Raw genomic sequence first — 17613 nt, forward strand, 5'->3', positions numbered from 1 at the left:
AGCGAAACTATAGCCCAGAAAAACAATATTGGTAGCAATATTAATAGGAAAACCTGACTTATCTTTGGATGAACATAGTAAAAACAATATTTGCGCTGGGATGTCCAAAATGTCCTGAATATGTCAGTAAGTGGACAACAAAAGTAGCTGAAGCACACCGTTGGCTGCCAAGCAAACAATAGCAATGTCCTCATTATTCCTTTGCCAAAACAACAAGACTTGTCAAAATTCAAATGTGATGACAATTCCCATAATCCCCACATCCCAGTAAATAAAGAAAATAGTGCTGACAAAGTGTTAGGGGGCCTTCTTTCCACAAATTTCATCTTAATTTGAGGTTATAGTATCTATAAACTACCATTTGTGTTTGAGTGTAACCTATAGTAATGTAATAATACCAACACAGCATATACTCATATTTTTGGGAAGCAAACAATATAAATGCAAATGCTAGAAAATTCATCATAAACGGCATGTAAAATTTCACCAGTCCAGCTGACTGTACTCTAACGCAAACGTGTGATGGACACAACAGTGCTTTGAGCTAAATGCTGAGATCAGCATGCTAATGTGCGCACAAAGTTTCAGTTCTTCATCAGGTTATACTCCCATTACTGAACTGATAAACTCCGTACTCGGCTTCGGCAGGACAAGCTGGCAGTTCCGAGACAAAAATCAATCTCGTGTCTCCTTCATCTTCAGTTTTTTTGTTTTTTTTTATCTGACAGAAGATTAAGCTGTTACGCACGTGTACGTGGGAGAAAAAAAGGTAAGCGGGAGATAATAAGTGTGTGTATGTGAGAGAGAATTTGTGTTTGTGTGTGTGCGCGTGCAGCGTCTGATGGATCAGTGATTAAATAAATCATGCTAACCTTTCCTGTAACCTTTCCCCCCCTCCCCAGCCCCTTTCTGACCTTAGAAGACCCACGTACATTAAAGACTCCTCTCTTCTCCTTCATCTCTCCCCTCTTCCTCACTCCCCTCTCCTTTTTCTTCATCTCTTTTGCATAACTGTAATTCTTTCCGTCCTCCTCCCTTTTCTTCCTCCAGCTTGGAGCCCCACGAGAGGGTAAAAATTCAATCGTTCCGAATTGATTGCAATAAATATTGCAGAAAAAAATGATGAATAAAAATGAATAAAAAATAAGAGATGATTGCCCGAGTAACAGAATTTGGTAAAACACGATTCAATAAAACTGGTGTGTTTTCTGTAATACTTGCCATACTGCTTACAGCGAACATTACCTGAGTACAGAGGAGGCTAGACTACCCGAAATTCTGCTCAAGTAAAAGAATTACTGCTCTATAATAGCAAGTACTCAAATAAAAAGTACTCAAGAAAATACTTACTTGAGTAAAGATATGACAAAGTCTGCTGTATCTACTGTTAAAACTACTGAACTGAGCAACTTCATGGGCAAAAAAGCTAAAACAATGGCAACAAACTTGTTTTTTTTTCACTAAAAATCATCACCGTTATTCCGACTTTCCCTTTTATTTGAACGTGACAGTTCATTCTTGGCGATGGAAACAGCCTGGTCTCAAGCTTTTGGCCATATCACATGGTCCTCGTCAGCAGATGGAGTTTGCTAAGCTGCCGTTTCAAACCTTTGGAAAGCTGCACTGAAAAAAAACAGAATCAACTCACGGCCCGCTTGCTTACATTTCCTCACTTGCTTGTTCCCTGGTTTTGTTCTGCATTAGACCAGGGAGACGTCTCTTTTTGGTTTCCTTTGTCTGAGGAAATGTGGCGATGTAACACCAGTTTTTTAAGGGTAAGAGGGCATGATTGCTCATTTTTTAGATGAACAAAAAAGGAATATAACACGTTTGCAGGGAGAAATAGATAAAGTTATAAAATATTTTCCACATTGAGTCACAAGTCGTTCTTCATTGGCCCAGTACTTTATGGGCCAAGCGCTGGTCAGTATCTTCATTTTTCCTCTTTCCAACCACTGCTCACTATTTTTTTCCATCTTCATCACAGGTGTTAAAACAGCTTGCTCACTTCCTACGGGTCTGTACTTATGTTTTCTCTCGCTTCCCTTCCATCAGGGCAACCTCTGAACCCCACGAGCCTAAAACACGTTCAACTGTTCCCTTCTTCTCGCATTAATCTGTGTGTGTGTGTGTGTGTGGTTGTCAGTGTGTGTGTGTGTGATCTTTAAGATCTGCAGGTTCAAACGACTACGCCCACCACGCCTTGCCACTGAACTCCCCGAGAGGTCGCCGAGACACCACAATGTGCGCACAAGCGTGAATGTATTTGCGATTGTGTGCGTACGCGTGTGTGTGTGCTGAGTCCCTGATCTCCTGCTTTAATACCCTGAGGACCTTTGGTTCCTTAACTATAGGAGGTCCTAAGCAACCAACCCACACACCCACATACAGACACACACATTATTACACACATGCACACACACATCTTCAGAGGATATCAAAGATTCGACATCAATCGCTCTCACCTCTTGAAGTCTTAAAGAACGAGCACCTCATATGAAAGGTCAGCGCACGCCCGGAGAGCTACGACGAAATCAATATGCAATGATGAAGGTGACGATGAGGATGAATAAAAGAAGGTAGAGGATGGTGAAGATGATCAAAACAAAGGGGCGGAGGATAATGATCATAAATATAAGCAGAGGGAAGAGCAGAGCTCGTGATTCCTCCGTAATCTTGCAAAGAGAGATCAATACCTGTTATTTAACCTTCAACGCAAAATAAGACTTTTTTCAATAAATTGGTATCAAGGAAAAAGGACCTCTACTGGCAAACTGGAGGAATTGCAACAATATTGGCACGACTCACTCACACCTTATCCCTTCAGCCCCTTTGGCTATGGTGGCCTGTGACTGACACAATAGTAAAGTGTTTACAGCATAGAAAAAGTACTCAACTATTCTAAAGATCCATCTGAATGTCTTTTTAAGATGCAAGATATCGCAATGCAAAATAACTGGAACAGTACTCATGTTGAACTGATTGTTTGTTTCTAGCTTTATAGCAAAGTTTTCCCGTCTCCGTGCTTTATACGTCATGCCATACTGCTGACTTGTTGCGATGAAAATAATTTCTTTCTTTCTCTGGATCATCTAAATCCATGCATGTAATGTGTTGCAAGCAGATGCGCGATGTCCAATGGGAAGAGCTTTGTGCTTTGTCCTTTCTTGTGGACGAAGCCAAAAATAGCTTTCGGTTGGGTTTGGGTCTCAAATTTGGCAGTAGCACTTTGGTTCAGCAGTGTCAGGTTTTAAAGATGTAGCGCCAGGTTTGGGTCAGTTTTAGGCCTGTTCTGAACTCTTTCCACACAAATCTTAAGACGCATTGTGCTACAGGACAGTAAAAATTTTACTTATTGTCTCTGTTTTCTCCAAGGCCACAAATAACTTTTTTAAATTTGCAGGTGCAAGAATAATTGAGCATTTTCTGAGCTGCTGGTTGGAACCTCCGAGCATTTCAGTTGTGCTGAAGTTTGCTTGGCCCGGAGTGCTGAGTAACTGATTGAGATAGGAGCAGGGAGGCTTATCTCTGAGCGCTTGGTGTTTGGATACGTATGATGTCAGACCAGTTCTCATAATGCTTTCTAGGCTGCGTGCACAGATAAGCTTCGGGATCTGGAGAAGGTAGAGACATATGCAGGTAGCAAACAAGACACAATTGAAATTGGAGCAAGAGAAAGGGTCTGTTTCTGTTTTTTGTTCAAGTGTGTGGTTGTGTTCGTGCAAGTGTGTGTGTGTGTGTGCGTGTGTGTGTGAGTGTGTGATGTGATGTTCTTCTACGCTGAGCTCACTTTAGCTCATCGTACTCCCTGAGCAGTGACTGGAGCAGTGAGCACCCGTCCAAGCACTTGCAATCTGGAACGAGGCGAGGAGAAAGAGAGGATGGATGTGAAAGAAAGAGAGCGATGCGATGGGGGAGAAAAAGGATGGAGCGCAAAGAAAGGGTGGACAGGAGAAGAGTGGAGGCAGAGACAGACAGACAGAGCAGCAGCACATGGAACGGCACAAAACGGAAAGAACTGACGAACGAATGGAACAAAACGAAAGGAGGAGAAGTGTTGGATTGAGGGATGAGAGGGAAGGCAAGGCCACCTCTTCTTCTCCCTCTCCTCCTCTCAGCCCGCCTCTTCCCCCCGTGAGAATGCCGCGCGCGTGTCTATTTTCCTCCTCGTCAGATCTGCCGCGCTTTCATTCGCACACAAAGACGGGGCGTAGACGTACCTGGCACAGGGGGACGTGAAGGAGCTGGCAGAGGTGTGTGCGTGAGAGTGTGTGTGCGTGTGCGTGTGTGTGTGTGTGTGTGTGTGTGTGTGTGTGTGTGTGTGTGTGTGTGTGTGTGTGTGTGTGTGTGTGTGTGTGTGTGTGTGGGTGTGTGTGCGAGAGAGGGAGACCGATAAAGAGACACTGGCTCACCTGCCTGGCAGACAAGGATGGCCTGTCTGTCTGAGATGTCCCACTTAACACTGACTCACACACACTTAACCCGCTCGACACAAGCATGGGCTCACTTTCTTCTTGCTTCCTCTCTCTTTCGCAGCCTGTTTCACACACTCACACATTCAAATACATACTGCCTCTGCTTGACATTGTGTGATTGTGGATATTTAATATTTCAATATTTCATGGAAGAACGGTTGCAATTCAAAGATGAGGTGTAATACCAGACCATTTTTTGACCTACCCTGCCAGTGTGCTTGTGCACACACATTTTTCCTGTGCAATGAGGGATTATTATTGCTGATATGGGTGCTCAGCTTTGGTTTCATCATCTTTTAAAATTACTTAAAAGGTCAGTTCAACCAAATCGTACATATTTTCGGAAAAAACATGACATTTTTCTTCCTCATTAAGTTTTTTTATCGAGCTGGAAGCAAGTCGGCCCACCAGCCCGACATATCTCCAAAACTATTGCATGGCTTGCCAAGAATTTTTTTTACAGACATTCATGTTCTCAAGACGATGAAGCCTACTGACTTTGGTGATCACAGAGCTGCTAGCGTGGCTATAAACTCTTGTTGTCAATGCTGTGAGCATCTACACGGCTGGATGCTACTTCAGTCTTTTCTTTGGAGTTTGGTTGAATTAACCCTTTGACGAGTGATCAGAGGGTCAAATTAAGTAATGCGTGTTGTCGACAGTGATTGCTTGTGCCTGTGGAGTTGCTGCAGTATTATCAAGTATACTTTAATAGTTCATTGCAAGAAAAATACTAGAAATCACTATGGAGTGAATAATTGTAGTATTTAAAGACGAGTACTTTTTTTTCTTATTCAATAACAATTGAGTGTAAAAAGAGTTAATGTATCATTTTCATTGGTAGAGATTTTTTTTTCTTTTTGTTATACAATTCATGTGTAGATAATTTCCTTCCCTTTTTGTTGAGCAGTAGTTTATCTTTGAAAAAAAATGGCTAAAAAGTCAAAATTGCTCTCCAACAGCTGCAGCAGAATGAGTTTTGACGCCGATGTGAAAATGTGTCCATGCTATAGAAATTGGAGGGGTCTGCAATACGACACAAACAAACAATAAACAAGGAAGCAAACAAACTGACACACACACACCCACACACACACACACACACTTACATACACACACAGCAATCCTCTATGCTGCAATTAGCTTGTTTTAAAGGAAACAAATAACTGTAATTTCAACAGAACAGCATCCATAACAATTCACCCCTGGAGGGGATCAGCTATTTGAACACGTGAAACACACACACACACACACACACACACACACACACACACACACACACACACACACACACACACACACACACACACACACAAAGAAAAGGGATACAGATATGCACAAGGACATACACAGTCACATAGTTGGGTATGTGGAAGCAGTCATATTCAAATTCAACAGACAGACACACACACACACAAAGACTGCAAATACATGCTAACACACACACACACGCACACACACACACACACACACACACACACACACACACACACACACACACACACACACACACATCCATTAAGTGTACTTGAGAGCAGCAGAGAGGGTCAGCTCAGTGTCTGAGTTATTATGCTACTTTGTTCTGCATCAGTGGGAAGGCTGCACCCTGCACACACACACACACACACACACACACACACACAAATAGACTGACACAAAGAATTATTATAACCAATCAACACTCAAGGTGCAAATATAAAAGGGTTGGTTTGATAATGGATTGAGAGAGATGAATAAAAGAATAGGTAAAAAGATGGACAGATAAATGGACTGAGAAAGTCTCTGGTCATTGTTTCTTTGCTTGTGTGTAGAAGTTTGCAGCTGGCTGCGAGAACCAGCCTCTGTCTCTCCCCCCTCTTTATATCTCCCCCACCTCTCCGTCCATCTATCCATCCCTTCCTCTCCGTCTGGTTGTTCAACAATGGTGTGAAACATCTGCAGCTACCAGGTAATTATGGTGCAGCCAAAACAGTGCGCAGTGCAGCAACGATGAGCTCCGGCACCCCACAATTAGCCCTGCATCTCCCCCTCCCCCCTCGCTCTGTCGCTCCCCCGATGACCAGCGTATTATCTCTCTGAAGAGTCCTGGGAGATAGAGGAGAGTGGAGAGGGAAAATGGACAGGTGAGTGATCTCAGAGGGACACGAGTGGCGGGAGATGAGGACATTCACTTCGCCAAAACTGTCCATCTGAACAAGTCATGATGTCTTTTCTCATTTTGGATTTCTCTTTAAGCGGTAATTTCACGCAAATTAAACTTTATTTTACTGCTCTTCAACATGTGCCCTGTTCACAGATGTCTGTGAACACCTGGAAGTGCACAGGAAGTGATGTTTCAGGGTTGTGGCAGCAGAAACAGTGCTAGCAATAATGCCTGGATAGTCATGGAAGAGAGGGCCGTATACAGAAACCCCCCATTCATTTTAATTAAGGGGGTGAGATTTGGTAAAACATGGAGTGTTCAGTCCGATTTAACCGTGACACATGAAATTACAAGGTTCTACAATGTCCAGCCAGTTGGAGAGAGGGGATGGGATTGACGATGGTTGGGATTTAAAACTACGGGTTTGATAATTAAAATAATCTGGATGATGTGGATGAGGAGTAAGATACCAGATCTCTGAAACGCGCTCCTCGTCTCTGCTTGACGCTACATTAGCCCCTACTGCCATAAAGACACCCAAATCTCTGATCAAACTGTCAGCGGTTGAGTTGCATTGTTGGTAATGTAGGCGGCAGGTTTTGACAAGGAAGAAGAATGCGCGGAATAAAAAAGACGATGTCTCTGGTTCTGCGGCATCGACTTTTTTTGATCCAGGTGTTTTCATGTGCACTTTGAATTTGATCATAAAAAAGCCTGGGAGTCCTTTTTAAAGGAAGAAGTCACAGCTCCTCCCACGTAGTTTAGTTGACAAGCGACCTATGGAAAGTGCGGTGCTGAAGCGACTGATGATTGTCCGCTTTGCGCTGAAGATAGTTCCACAAGACAAGCGTGGGTTACCACTTGGAGACAAATGCATGGAAACATACGCAAATGCTATTTCTCCCATTTCAGAGAAATTTCTCTAATCACACACTTGTTCTTGGGTAGAGACGGTTGTTTTTAGTTTGCAGAGACTCTCAAAGCCCCCAAGGAAAGATCACATTCCTGGGAGATTCAAAGAAAAACACATTTGAGACCGCAATTTACTGTGTACTATAACCAAATCTGCTTTAATGAGCATAGCAATTAGAGTCTTCTCAAATTGACGTGTGAATTTAAAAATTTTATTCTTTACATTTTCAAAATCATGGAGGGAACTTCAAATGGGTTGTGTGGGCAGGATGTAAGGATTTAGATTTTTATTTCTCACAGTTAACCTACAGAATTTTATACTCAGCTCCATCTTTATACTAAATGCTAGCACTTTTGTGAATGATGAAAGTTACGTTTGGGGCTTTGGAACAAAACAGACTTGATTCATGTTTGACAAGTCAGACGCAGATGTCTGTCTCGTTGTATCAGATTGCATCATCCAGATTTATTCTTGTATCAGTCCCATATCTGATATCTGATCAGCATAGAAAGCTGTCGTAAGTAAAGTTGTGATAGTAAGGAGGACAGGGAGTGCAGCCAGCTGGGCGTTTTGAAGCTCGAAAGTTTAGCAATTCAAATTCAAATCCCAGTTTATTTACTGTTTTCCAAACTTTTCCGTGGGGGCAGCTTCCCTCGCCTTCTCACATTTACCATCTACTGTGTCTTCGTTACATGTGTTTGATTGGTAGGTGCATGAGTGTTTGTGCGCACTCACATCTCCGTGTGTCAGTATGTGTCTATGTAAGCTCTCCTCTGTTTGTGCAATTGTTTACTTATGCATGCGCACCCCGAGAGCGTATGTGTGTTTTCTGACTGCGGGTGCAATTTATGATGTGTACTTTTTTTCTCTTCCTAGTCCAGGAGTCCCCGTCAGGACCCCTAGGCGTCCCTGTGCCTGCCTGCCAAAAACGTCTGCATCTCCTGGACCCCCTCGAGGCAGGGGACAGCCAAATGTCACTTGGACCCTCTACAGAGTGGTGAGAGGAGGACAGGAAGAGGCGAAATGGAGGGAGGGGGGGTAGGGCGGTGGAGGAGGAAGGAGGAGAGGGGGAGGAGACGGGGAATTGAATGAGAGGGAGACCAAAGTTAAAGAGAAGATACAAGGGTATGAGTGGGAAAAGGGTTTGAAACGACAGGTGGATGAAGGAGTGTGAAACTAAATCACATAGAAAATGTTCACAGTCCTGTAGCAAATGTAACCCTGACAAATAATAGTCACTCAGTTTTTCCTTGGCAAGAACTAACATATCTTTCTTTCAATCATCACTTTTTGGCCCAAATCTTGAAGCAAAATTTTACAGTGTATGCTGTTTATTCTTATATTTTATTCCAGCGTTATTGATCCTCAGCTCCTGAAACTTTCCTAGACCTTCTTGTTGGATCCTTGTTCCAGTATATTCCTTCATGCCACTTTTATCACCAAAAGAGATGGATAAAAGTGGTTGTAGACTACTTCAAAGATCATATTGGTGGTCATTTGGGTGCACGATAGTCCCCTAACTACAAATTCATATACTGAACGTTGCTGCTGATCAGTTTCCATAGGTTCTTAGATTGGTTTCCTTCTTCTCGGGCAACCAGAGGATTTGGCAGTCTGTTACAGGCACTACAGTATGAAAATGCACAGACTTCCAACTTGTATGCATAAATGAATCATTACCATTTGAAGCACTTATTTCTTACCAAAACAGTGTTAATGTCGCATAATTGCTAGTGCAAGTGCAATAAGCCGTTTTTGAAGCACTTTTGTCACTGTGCTCAAGGAAGCTCTAAAATCTACAGTAAAATTTGATAATTGGCTCCTAAACATAAAGTAAGTTAATGGAAAAAGCTCCAAAATTAATGTTGTCATTTTTATTTGTTTCTTGTAATTCAGGCTTGATTTTCAGGCATTAATTGACCACTTTGAGACACCGGAGCAAATTAAAAATCACTGCAAGTTGATACCTACTTCATTCTTCTGTTCATTGAAAGGAGTGGCAGCCTGGCAGGTAGGAAGTCCATCTAAAAAAATGATGGTATACCTTGGAAAATGGTTAATAGTAATGTAAATTATAGCCTACTATAACCTTCTGAATCGCCAGGATGGTACTCAGATGAGAAATGTAGAGTTGTTTGTGCTGTTTTTTTGGATGGTACAGTATAGAAAATTGAATCCATAGTAATTCAAATAAGGATTTCAGCACTTCTGCACATTTTCACACTGACTGTTTTGTGGTGAGTAGTCGCTCTTAGACAATGGTTTCCACCGTTTGCTCTACTTTGTTTGGTGTGTAAGGGAAGTCAATGTTAAATGCCGTGTAACATTACATGGGGTAAACACTTGCATCTGTATTACTTTCAGTAATTTTTCTCTGGAAGTCAGTCAGCCATACAAAACCAAAAAAGCCCTCTCACATCATTATAAATGTCTCATGTTTGTTTGTTTTTTATTACCTATTACTTTCTTTGACTCTTTTTTCTCTTGTCCACCTCCCCCATTCATCTCTTCCAGTCCAACTGTGTGTATTAGCGCACTTTGTATGTAAATGTATGTGTGTGTCCCTTGCTCCATGTCCTTACATGGAGGACAAATGGGAGACAAGGCCAAGACATCTCCCTCACAAATGGAACATTTATTCATACAGCAGATGGAGAAAGATATAAATTTAGTCATTTTTAATAGGAAACACTCAGTTCAAGTGTGTGTATGTGCGTGTGTGTGTGTGTGTTTGTGTGTAAGGGGTACATGAGGTAGATAAAGGAATATGAAGGGATAAAAACATGTCTTATTCTGGGTCACAGCTGCTGAGATGAAAACACACGCACACACACACACACACACACGCACACTTGTAACCTTCTGCTTAACCCTAATTCCCAAGAGACCCGCACCCACACACCCAGTGTCTACTTTACAAGTCCCCTGAGTATCCTGGGCACTAGGGGATATACAGTATCGAACATGGACACGCACATGAATAGAAACAATAGAGTGGCCTTCATACTTTTATTCCTGCCTGAAAAAGACTTCAATTGAGAAAGAATTCAAAATGACGAAAACATTCCATTTCACTGTGAAATAATATGAATATTTATTATAGAAAAAACAAAACCTTTTATCGAAATCAAATTGTAAAGAGAGCTTTATCATCGCATGCAGGCAAATGATGTTAACTGCTATGTATTTGTATGTTTTTGTTTCAGTTATTTAAATCACGTTTAGTCCCAGATTGGAGTGTCTTCAGTAGCTAAAGTATGTCTGTTAAAATGCTGGAATAATGCTGCATTCGAAAGGCAGGTAACTTAGAATTAGCAGTAAGACGCGGTGTGTAATTAGACGAGTTGTCACTCGTTTACAGTCCAAAGTATAATTCAAGCAGCCGTGCACATGAGAAAAGAATTAACTGGCTTTAACTAGTAGCTAGCTCCCAAAACAGCACCTACACTGCAATTATGGATGAGAGATAGGTGTGTGTGTGTGTGTGTGTGTGTGTGTGTGTGTGTGTGTGTGTGTGTGTGTGTGTGTGTGTGTGTGTGTGTGTATACATCCACTAAGTTAATGGCCCTGTGGATGTGACGGTCTAAGTGTGTTCATTTGTAACATTTTATCCTGGTTCACTTCACTCAGCCACTGTCGCGCAGCAAGTACACACTCAAACGAACACACACACACACACATACACACACACACACACACACACACACACACACACACAAGCTCACAAAGCAGGAAAGAAGAGAAATGACAGATGGGGAAAAGACGATGCAACACAGAGAGAAATGAGTCCATTTTCCACAGCAGGTAGTTTTCCCAAAACCCCCAAACTTTTTTTTTCAAGATTTCAGGGATTTTTTATTTTTTATTTTTTTCACTTTTTTGACTGTTCTTTGGTCAGGGTACTGTCTTAAAACAAAAAATCAAAAAATGAATGGCCTGCTAACAACTCAGCTGATGTTTGAACTATTGGTGTGGAGCTGGAAAGACTGAACCATGCAGATTGATAAAGACAACATTTCTCTAATCTTATACACGGGTCATTTTCAAGTACAGGCAAGCAGTTAGTTGACTTCACAATGATATTAATAATTGTACTTTATATTTCATTTTTTTCACTTTTTATAATTTATTTTTTTTATACCTCTCCTTCTAATTTAACTTATCTTCCCAGGCTTTAAGGTGTACTCAAGGAAGCCCCTGAAAACTTGGTCTCAAGTCTATACTATTAAATAATCGACAATCAAAATTAGAAGTTTCAAAAAGATCCATAAGTATTATTTATTAATAGTTAAAACAGTAGTATGAACGGATTTTAATTCAAATATAGCTAAATCCTGATTGTTGCACAGGAGTATGTGACATGACCTTTTTTCCAACTGATCCCTCCCCACTAAATATAAGTGAGAAGAGCACAGAGAAAAACACAGAGAGATCTCTCAGGTGAAATAAGTAAAATTGTCAAAACAAAAAAAACAAGAAGTGTGTTCATGTAAGACCCTAGTGATATAGTGAGAAGCTGATTGAGAAAATATTTATTCAAGGCCTCTAAGTTCCGATTTCATTTATTTTTGTTTTGTGGAAAAGGGTCCAACGGCCAAACATGGAAAATAAGGACAATTTTCCAATTGAGCGTCTGCACATTAACCTTGTTCACGCAGACAGATGAATAAACCCAATACAAGCATGCGCTGTAGGGGGGATGCAAGGAACCCACCAGTTCGCCTGACTCCTTTTAAGGGACCACCGATGTGTGGTGCTCGAGCGTGGCCAGTGACCAGGACTGCACAGGAGAAACATGACTTTTAAGTGTATATAATAATTTGATATTTAGAGATCCTCATTAGGCAACTTTTTTCTCGCGACCCCTAAACAGGAGGTCACGGTTTTAAGCTGCAAACTGAAATTCATTCTCTAATACAGATGAGTCGTTCATCTGACGCTTTCTAGTGCCATTTTCCCTCCAGAGTGCCTCATAAAGGCCTTCCTGTAAATACCAACAATGCAGCGATGCAGTACTGAACAACACTGAAAATGAGAGGAATTTTCCCCTTCGGTGTCAGTAAAACCGGATAAAATAAGCTATTTGTGTAGCTATGTAAGGCTGTGACTGAAGATTGACTTGAATCCTTATTCAGTGCAAAATATGTGGGTGTGCTAATGAAGGCTTTAGTGGTGCTCTGCAATTTAATCAATCGGCATTTAGAATATTCTTAAAATTTGAAGAAAAAAAAAACATGCACAGTTAACTAAAAAGGTCCAAAAAAAAGTGCCCATTTTCAACAAGTTTATCAGCTACTAATACTTCATTTATTAAGAAACGGGAGAGCCAGGATTATTATTGGATGTTCTCTTATCGCCACCTTGTGGTCGTTCACTGCCATTACGCCTCAGTCCCAGTTCACGTTGGTTGGTTGCTTTTAAAGGGAAACCCCCTCCGGAAGATGCGATCCCGACCAGTCTTGGACAAGTTGACACCGGATCATGGGGGCCGACCCCGTAGACTTGCAGGGTTCGGTAGAGACATTATAGCCGTTCATTTCTGTGTGCCAATGAAATCACGACGGCTGCTTCGCATTGAGAGAGAGAGAGAGAGAGAGAGAGAGAGAGAGAGAAAGGAAAAGAAGAAAGAAGGAAATCCTCTTTGGAGGTGAAGAAATATGCTTCTCGTGAACTTTGTTTATTGTATACAGAAGTTCAGCGTGCATCTTAAAACGTGATGTTGGTTCGTTACAGCGCAACTAAATACCTGTCTGTTCGAGCAAAATCCGAAAAATCATTAACCTGAGAAGTAAAATAAGTAAATACTAAGTAAATGTATGATTATAATTAAATAAAAAGTAAAATAAACGTTAGGTATAACGTGTCTTTTTTACTTAAAATGCCTTATTACATTAGCAGTTTTACTGCTAATGTATCTTCAATTCCAATTTATTCTAAGTGCTTCAAATGCAGAAGAAAAATCCATAAATTTTTATCCTCACTTAAATCCTCATTGTTAACAAATTATTAAACCTTTTCTTCCTGCAGTAATTCACAAGAACAATAAACTAGGAACTGAAATGGAACGCGACCGGTGTTGGGCTCAGTTCCATTTCGTGTTGCAGGGACCTCAGAAGGACACTACGCAGAGCAGGTGAGAAACTTTCATCAAGTTGCGCTAGACTTTCAGTATAGAATAAGTACTCTTGTGCTACGAAAAAAGCTTAACATTTTGAAATGTAATTACTGTGTAAAGTCAGATGAGATACTGCATTTTGGTTTAGTTTAGAGGTTAATCGGCGGGGATGTGGAATTTGGCGCTGATCGGTTTCGTTGCGTCACACCAAAACAGGAAGTTTTCAGAGTTTGCAGGCTAGTTTGCTATCCTGCGAGATAGCTAGGGAAATTGTCATGGTTTAGCAAACGTTTTAACCGTGTGGACAACCCGTCGCTGCCACTGGTGTCAAAGGATTTACTCAGTTGCAATTGTGAGTAAATATGTTCATCGGTGTATGTTTGTGATATGTAATTTATACGGGCACCTGTGAAGTCTGTGGATTAGCCGACGAGCTAGCTGGCGAGCTAACGTTGGCTGGGTCACGAAGCACACCTGGTAATTTCCGTCCGGATATTGTTTCTGCAGGTTTAGCTACAGGACTTTGGTTCAGAGTTACAGTGCTGACTGTTGTGCCCGGTGTCAGCTTTTCGTGTTTCGCCGTCTAGCTCGCTAGCCAGACAGCACCGTAACATGAAGTTATGGAGGAGCGAAAGCTAAAGAGAAAGAGTCCCAGGACCTCCACCAACTCGGCGGCTCCGACCGGGGGCTCTGGCCGGAAGAGCAGTGCTTCTGCCGGGGGGCGGCACGTCGGATACAGCTACAACATGGGGACTCACTCCAGTCAAAAGAGTAAGAACAGGAGGTAGGAACTGTACAACCACTATTATTTTTTTACTAATAATAGCTTTATATCATCTTGTAATCTTTCCCAGAAACAAAGGATTTGAGGATGCAGTCCCTCATTTCTGACTGTTCTGTGTTGTTGATCTGTTTTCCAGGGGAGTCAGGGATAAACCCAGGTATCAGGTGGGTTTGGGTGGTAAAGCTAATCAGAACCAGGGCCAGGCAGCACCGATCATCCAGCACTCCTTTCTGACCGATGTTTCAGATGTACAGGAGATGGAGAATGGCCTGCTCAGTCTCCTCAACGACTTCCACTCAGGGAAACTACAAGCATTTGGTAATTTAGACAATAGAATAACACTTTACTAGAGCGCACATTGTCTGACAAATGTCTTGAGATTCAAATAAACCCTGTATAACTTAAGATAGACTAGATCCAGATGTGACTTAAACATCTGATATAAATGTCTAATCATGTCTTATTCTTAAACTGAAGAATTTTTGCAACACGTAGAAAAGATTAATCAACGCGGGTTGATTGTGTAGATGAAAGAAGTGAAGGAATCGTATAAAGTATAGCAGATGATTGACAGATTGTAAGGCAAGCAGTGTTTCAAACAATGTAATAGTAAAAAAAAACATCAGCTGAAGCCGACTCTACATGTTTTCTTTCTGTCAGGCAATGAGTGCTCCATTGGCCAGATGGAGCATGTGAGGGAGATGCAGGAGAAGCTGGCCCGTCTGCACTTTGACCTCTATGGTGAGGTGGACGAAATGCCTGAGGACCAGAGGAAAATGGCCTGTGACACCAACATGGACAAGTTACTACTTAATGTAAGACAGCAATAGTATTTGTAAAATTTTCTGACTTTATCCTTGTTTTATTTTTAATTGTGTTTATGTAGTAGCATTCTTTTAAGATACCCAAACTTCATTATGGTATTTTGTCAGACATGACAACAATTTTGCTGAATAACTCTACAAGATAAAAAACAGACTGGGAACAGTTTAGCTCCAGAAATGTTTTTCAAGCAGCACGTTGAGCTCATTATGTTGTATCATCCTGGATAAAGCCGTTCATTGATGGGGTGTAACTATTTAGGATTCCAGCAAGGATTTAGCTGCTCACTTCCCTCACAAGTGCTAAACTCTTAAAGAGTTTAGTTGGCTGCTTGTTGCATGTCTAACAGGATAAAGTCTGTAAAAGGTCCTTTAAAGTGATTTAAGTTTGCCGTACAAAGTGCTGCCATATGTAATAAGACCAAACTATTATTTTTCTTCACAGCTTGAGGAGCTGAGTTCTTCGATGTATCCTTTTGATATTTAACATTCACCAGTCCTCAGGCATCCTATAAGCCCTTAGATGCTTTTTAAAGACTTGAAAGTCAAAGTAAAACTTCTTCCCCTTGAAGTTTTCCTCTCTGTCCAGCACTGATCTTGTTTAAAAACTTGAGATTTTTTCCTGTTTTTTTTTTTTGTTTTTTTTCCTTGACCTTGCTCTTCCAGTCAGAAACTGAATCTAGCTGACACCCAAGAGATCCCGAGGACTGCCAGCATGTGATTTTTCCTTCTCTTTTTTTTTTTTAATTCAACCTCATCTGACCCGACAATTTGCCACCTAGGGATGCTTCAACAGATAAGGTGGAGTTGAAGCAAGCTTGAGTATTATGCCAGAAATGGCAACAAAGCCGTTCATCAGTGTTCCCTTTCTGCACAGGGGGGTGGATGTATTGTAAAATGCCCTAATAAGGATGCCCCAACAGCCTTACTTTTCATTGTTCACAGTATACCAACAGTGAGTGCTAAATACAGTGGCTAACATCAAGTAGAAAATAGCTGTAATCTTATTTTACTAAACAGTAAGATGAAATACTGAGCTACGATTGAATTTCAACACATCCTCTAATAAATCAGATACAGTATCTTTTGTCTCGTAGTCAGAGTTATATAGAGAGAGAGGTACAGTATATTTTACATATTGGCACTGGTGCATCCCTATCATGGCCTGTTTTAAAGTCAAGTTGTAGTCAGTTCACTCATTTCAAAACAGTCTAGATTTGCAATACATTGCTAATCACAGTGATATTGACGTATAGAACTCACCTGGTTTTGTCCAGCAAACGATGAAAGAATATCCTCAGTGTTTGTTCATCAGCTTTGTTGAAAGTGAACTGACTGCAAACTTGCTCCTTTAGGAATTTTCTGGATTTATTTAAACTCATTCTGTTGCACTTTGTCGTATCTATCTAGCTGAATCAGTGCCACAAACTACATCCAGAGCTAGACATTTCAACATATAGATAGAGAAATATGTTTAGAATTGTTTCTCAACATTGAGCTTTAAACACAAGCTTAGACCTTATCTGTGAGACGATAAAACCTAGAAAGTATTTCCTGATTTGATTAAATTATAGTTAGATTCAGTAAATCAGCCAAAAATAACATTAAAACATACAGTAGATTATGACCATAGAAACTGCACTGTATGTTATGAGTGGAGAAAAAAAAAATCAGCGACTCCAGTTTGTAGTTTTTGCATAAATTTTCTTGCTACGTGTAAGTGGCCTGATATCACCTCCAACACATTGTTCAGTGTTGAATAGATTTGCACATATCCATGCAGCATGCAGAACACACTCCCGATCACTGGTGTGTTGCTTTGATGCTGGAAAAGACCGAATAATCCAAATGTTGACATCACAACCATGCCTTAATTTTTTCATTTCATCCTTTTTGCCTTATCGTTTCTAACCTTTCCAATGACTTTCATAGCACACGTTGATTTTAGGTTTGGATTCTGTGTTTAATATATAATCATTTGATGCTGCTTTGATTGTAAATTCTACTTTATTGTCTCCCTTTTTATTTTATTTTAACCAGTGTTGCTGGGGGGATGTGGGATTATTTTGAAGTGTTTTACTGTTTTAAGTTTTGGTGATTTTATTTTTATTGACTTATTAATAAATATGTTGTCTGACTATATTGGCTGCTTTTTTTTTCTTTAAACCTTTTAAGAAAGGAAGAGTTCTGCCGAAATGTAGAAGTTAGAGGGAGAAAGTGTGAGAGAAAAAACAGGAAAGTAGAGCACTGTAAACTAAATTTAACTCACTTATCCTCTTCAGGTTCTCCATTAGATGAAGTGGTAACTCTTCTCGTGCATCACAAGTCCAACCCAAAGTTGTTAACATCATTTTGGAGCATC

At 40.8% G+C, this 17613-nt stretch overlaps 1 protein-coding gene across 1 annotated transcript; it reads left to right on the forward strand.

Annotated features, from left to right (window-relative positions):
- Positions 1-14239: 14239 nt before the first annotated feature.
- ccdc28a (coiled-coil domain containing 28A) lies at positions 14240-17383 on the forward strand. The gene is made up of 5 exons (XM_040141972.1): positions 14240-14430; positions 14567-14748; positions 15091-15245; positions 15697-15719; positions 15918-17383. Exons 1-5 carry the CDS (start codon positions 14267-14269, stop codon positions 15970-15972), a joined length of 579 nt encoding a protein of 192 aa, XP_039997906.1. The 5' UTR covers positions 14240-14266; the 3' UTR covers positions 15973-17383.
- Positions 17384-17613: the final 230 nt, after the last annotated feature.

The sequence above is a fragment of the Xiphias gladius genome, chromosome 13 (assembly GCF_016859285.1).
Source record: "Xiphias gladius isolate SHS-SW01 ecotype Sanya breed wild chromosome 13, ASM1685928v1, whole genome shotgun sequence".
NCBI classification, from domain to species: Eukaryota; Metazoa; Chordata; class Actinopteri; order Istiophoriformes; family Xiphiidae; genus Xiphias; species Xiphias gladius.